Source organism: Haliotis asinina, chromosome 3 (assembly GCF_037392515.1).
Source record: "Haliotis asinina isolate JCU_RB_2024 chromosome 3, JCU_Hal_asi_v2, whole genome shotgun sequence".
Lineage (NCBI taxonomy): Eukaryota > Metazoa > Mollusca > Gastropoda > Lepetellida > Haliotidae > Haliotis > Haliotis asinina.
The window spans coordinates 73,972,021-73,977,113 of record NC_090282.1 but is presented as its reverse complement, the minus strand read 5'-3'; the positions used below and the strand labels follow the sequence as shown (position 1 = coordinate 73,977,113).

General features: G+C 38.7%; 1 protein-coding gene and 1 pseudogene across 1 annotated transcript; both read left to right on the top strand.

Annotated features, from left to right (window-relative positions):
* Positions 1–202: 202 nt before the first annotated feature.
* On the top strand, positions 203–2,345 carry LOC137279029 (uncharacterized). The gene is made up of 5 exons (XM_067811514.1): positions 203–351; positions 516–626; positions 980–1,106; positions 2,005–2,167; positions 2,296–2,345. The coding sequence occupies exons 1-5, from the start codon at positions 203–205 to the stop codon at positions 2,343–2,345; spliced, it is 600 nt and encodes a 199-aa protein (XP_067667615.1).
* Positions 2,257–4,832, top strand: LOC137277067 (uncharacterized; annotated as a pseudogene).
* Positions 4,833–5,093: the final 261 nt, after the last annotated feature.

Sequence of the window (5,093 nt, the reverse complement as noted above, 5' to 3'; positions counted from 1 at the left end):
CCGACCGACCCTAATTATTTCTGCCGAGTCTATTTTACTCACAAGAAATTTTTGACATGTGTACAATAAATCGTGCTAAACTGTGAAGGTGTCTCTTTTTCATAAGTGCCAAGCGTAATGCGAAAAGCGACATTTGTTTATAACTTCAGATCTCGTTATCTACGAGATCGCGAGACCAAACGAGATTCAATGTTTAAAGAAAATGGCGGCCCACGTGGGGACATGTGCTGCACTCGGGTGTGCACCTGTAAGTGTTTTAGCCCTAAGCTTTTCCAATTGTCAACACACTGAGGAAAGGCGGATCATTACATCTGTTCCGCACAAATGCCTTTTGACAGATTTGTTCGAAGAGTATCATGTCCACCCAAGAAAGGCTTCACAGTTAAATGCCATGTATCCACTGAAATTCATGTCTCCCCCGACAGAGCGTTTGAAATTGATGGTTTGATTACTGTTTCGGACATTGTTAATTGCTTTGGTGTTAAATCCATACAATTTGAATGTCTGCGTGATAGTGATCTGGCTGAAGCTGAAGAATTCGTTCAGGAGACCACAAAGAAAGCTATGAAAGTATTTGAAATCCTCATGGCGAAGGGGAGGGCATTTCCCAAGAAAAAGACAAAAAGGTAATGTTAATGAGTTCGTTTTGACATTTGAAATATTGTCCCATATGACAATCTTTCTTGTCAAAAAATGTAGATCTAATTATATGCCATATGACAATCTTTCTTGTCAAAAAATATAGATCTAATTATTTGTTAAAAATAACTGCATTGTAACATTACAATTCCCAGTATTCTGAAATGGTGTTTTCCATTTCAGAGAGTTTGTTTTGATGTTTGAAATTTCGTTCCATGTGACACCCTTTGTTGTAAAAAATCATATATCTAAGTTAATATTTGTTAAAACATAAACAGCATTGTAACATTATAATTCCCAGTATTCTGAAATGTTAGATGGTATGTTATTTTGTTTCAAGCTGTGGTGTGAATGACGGCCTGAACAGGAAGGATGAAATGTTCAATCTCCTTATTGACCGCTTCACTGAAATGGGAGCCGATTTCCCCAAGTCAACAGCAGACACGGGCGGTGCCTACTTCATACAGGTTTGTTTACTGATTCATGTGCATTATTGATAATTTTAAAGCATAAAAAGGTAAAGAAAAGTTGAATATAAATGACAAATGCAGGTCTGTAGACTAGTAGACCTTTGTAGGAATTATTTAAATTAGTTTTATTGCACTGGTCCATGTAGACATTTTATGTTTGAATGTTGTTGAGGAATATAAATAAATGCAGGTCTATGTATATTAAAAAGAGTATAAATTTCTATTTCATTTTATTTTTTAAAATAAAACAATTTTATAAATATTGTGTTTAATAATTATTGATGATTGACGATTTTGTTTTATTTGTTTTGAAAAGCTCCAGTTCCAGGTATATATGTATTTTTTCTTTCTAGCTTCTGTCTGGTACTCTCATTTGGTGGTGGTCACACAGTCACTGTAATTCAATACCCATTTTGCTATTAATTGTAGCACCCTTATCCTCCCACCCTTTCATAGGTAGTATCTCTGCATGTTCAGGCTTGTTTTGTAGAATGCAATTAAACTTTGCTGAAAGCAGCAGTGTACAGCAATTGTGAATTTCCAGCTATTGCATAGATTTGATACTATCATAAATAGATCTTTTTAGTTAGAATTCGCATGCTAAAGTGGTGTTAAATATCTGTAAAATAAAGTTTTAAATATAATTTCAAACTTTACCAACACTGTAATTGTTTTCATTTTACCCATTCAGTATGGTGTTTTAATAATAATATCATAGAATATCAATATAAAACAAGACCATGGGCATTAAATATTGTTTAAAAAGAGCAATGATGTCTCAATCTTTTTATATTTTAGCTGTAAATTAAGTCATACATGCTGTTCAAGTTACTATTGTGTTGTAAAATTTAAAGATTTCATATGTGTCATATCTAATATTGTGTCCTCTTTTCAGGTACTTTGTAATGCCCTGTGGTACGCCACAAGTCATCATGAGACTATAAACAAAGCTGCCAGGAAAAAGACAGATGTTTTGCCAATTCCACCTACCTTTGATCAGTTTGAGGGCTTTTATGAATTCAAACGGAAAAAGACCAAATGTGAACCACTTTCATCTGGTCAGCTGGAATCCCATAGTCAAACACTATACAGCCTGCTTTTGAAGCATTTTGTTAAATGCAACCCTGCTTGGCAAGATGTTCATGACCATGTAAAACAACTAGTTGACTGCTTCTCTGCTTACAAGAAACATCTCGACTCCCAAAATTCAGCACAAAAGCTTATCAGGACGCTTGATCATCCAGTGCGTACTGTCGGTGAACACGCTACTGTTGAACACAGAAAGAAGACATTGTTTGGGGTGCGTAGCATGTATAGGCTTCTAGACACAGCTGTGAGAAATTCTGGTTTAATGACACCTGTTTTTTTCGACGAAGACAGTCATCGTGATGAGCCATTCCCGGATCCTGGATACAGGTATAGATACTTCAGAGATCTCCAGTTGGGTGTTCCTGTGGACATTCTCCGTTTTTGCCCAGGTGGTTCTATTGTGACATCAGTTTGTCTTGTACAGGTAATCGAAAATCGTCCAGATGAAAAAATGTTGACAGATTCTGCCAGATTGATGATTTCCTTGAAATCAAAATTCAAGGAGGTTCACATTCGTCTACAGAGAAGGGTTTTCAAAGAGAAACTTGTAAACTTAGCCAAAATTCAGCCTTCAGTGGTAGATTTCATATATAAGGAACTGGCCATGGATGCATCAGCACCGATCTATACTGAGACTCAGGAACGTCTTAGACTAATTTTCCTCGGAGAAAGAGGTTTGCTAGCCGATTTAAGACATCTAAATCCTGGAAGGCCATCTGGGAAATTTGATGTCTTCTTTGATAAACTGGGAGAAGTCGTAGAGAAAGTAACAGCAGCCGATGAAAGAAGACAGAATATTGCACATGTTTCAGAATGGATATCTCTGAAAGAAATGATAATGCATGCAGCAGACCAGTGCCCAGCTGTACCCCCATACCCTCAAAGAATTTGGTTCGTATTCAATTCGCACCTAGAAATCCCTTCGTCCATTCTGCATGGAATTTTACATCCAGGATTCAGGTTCTGTACAAAATTCAACGTCGTCAACTTCGTGTTTAACATCCTGATGACCATTTCTGTGCTGCACAATTGAAGTACCTGAAGACTAAAGCAGTTGACATGAAAGCAATGGTTCGCCTATTCTTTTGTGATGACAAAGCGAAAGTACCTCTTGGAGAACCTGGTGTCATTGTTTCAACTGGAGTCAGGGGAAAACAAACAATTGCACCAACACCAACTACTCTCTCTGCTGTAGACCATGATATGAACAAGGCATCACTGACACCTTCTGTCATACTAGACTGCAGTATTCCAGCAACACCAGATAAATCATTTGTGAGGGGTCAAGTGACAACATGCATCAAGGATTCTGTGTTTCAGCCTTCAAATCCTTTTCGACACGCAGCAGAGTTGCTCAAGGTGCTGCTGAATGGAAACCTAGACACGCCTCTTCCAAAGGTTGTTATGCAGCTTACAGATGGAGGCACAGATCACAGGAATACCCTTGTGAGTGTTCAGTGCGCTGCTATTAGTCTTTTCATAGAGCTAGATTTGGACATGCTTATTCTGGCTCGTTGTGCACCTGGACGCAGCTGGACAAATCCTGCTGAGCGCATAATGTCAATTCTGAACTTAGGATTACAAAACTGTGCCCTTGAACGCTCAGCATGCTCTGATGAAACTGAAAAGAAGCTGAAGGCTGCTGGAAATATGGCAGAAATTCGAAAGCTTGGAACACAACAAAATCAACTACAACAAGAGTGGAGTGAGTCTGTTGAGCCTGCTCAATCTCTGATCAGGAATAGATTTTCAAGGCTTCATCTGAAAGGCGTTCACTTTGAATGCATCGAACCTGCTAAAAACGAAGAAACAGACCATCTTCAGCAACACTTGAAAACACTGTTTCCAGAACTTCAAATGGACAAGTTGCAGAAATTGCACGCCAACAAGATTGCATCTTTCAACACCTGGCTAGAGAGACATTGCAGGATACGACACTATTCTTTTCAAGTCAAGAAATGCTCTGATGAGCACTGTTGCACTCCATCACAGATTCCTCATCTGAAATGGTTACCAGATCCCGTTCTTGATGCAACTGGTCAACATAATTTGAATTTCAGTGAAGTCTCTAAGCTGGATGATACCTCTGAAAGTGACCGACCTTCCCTGAAAAACAACAAAAACCAAAAGTTAACTCCAAGTAAGCTATCTGCTGTAAGCAGTGCAAGACGTCCTCAAGTGCAACCTGTTGTGCTACAGTCGTGTGCTGACAATCCCCATGATGCTTCACTCTATACAACACAAAATGCAAGGGCATGTGTTGAGTGTGTTGAGTGCCAAAAGCCCAGAGTTGTCTATTCAAAATATAAGCTTTCTCAACGCCAAAGTGTGGCTCTGGCTACATTGGTCAGTGAATATGACTTTTCTTGTGGATCTCCACTTGTTCCTCCAAGTAGCAGCTTGCACCAGAAGGTTGATGTCCGCCAAGGACTGTCCTGTGCATCACCAGTAAAACTGCAGTATTACTCAGCAGATCTAAGCAGAAAGGATAACTGTTGTTACTGCATCCAAACAGATGTAGAAGTGGACAGGGAGCTGAAGAAAAGATTCAAAACAGTGTTTCCATTATGTGACACTTGTCGTGAAAGTGGAAGAGTACCCATAACACAAAGACCATATGGAAAGAATAAATAGTTTCACAATATGTATGCCATGATTTCTGATTTGTGTTATTAAAGCACAAGAAAAAACTTTCTTTTTTATTTTCTTTTTTGTACTCCTTTAATTATTACTTATGATAGACCTGTGGTTAGTCTTGGAACAACCAAATCTATTCACCAACTTTAATGAATACTGAGAGATCAAAAGTTACCAAAAAGCCGTCTGCTTCCCTCTTGCATGCAAACACAACCCGCAGACAGGTTACGTAAGTCTGTCGCCCAAGCCTGAATTGAC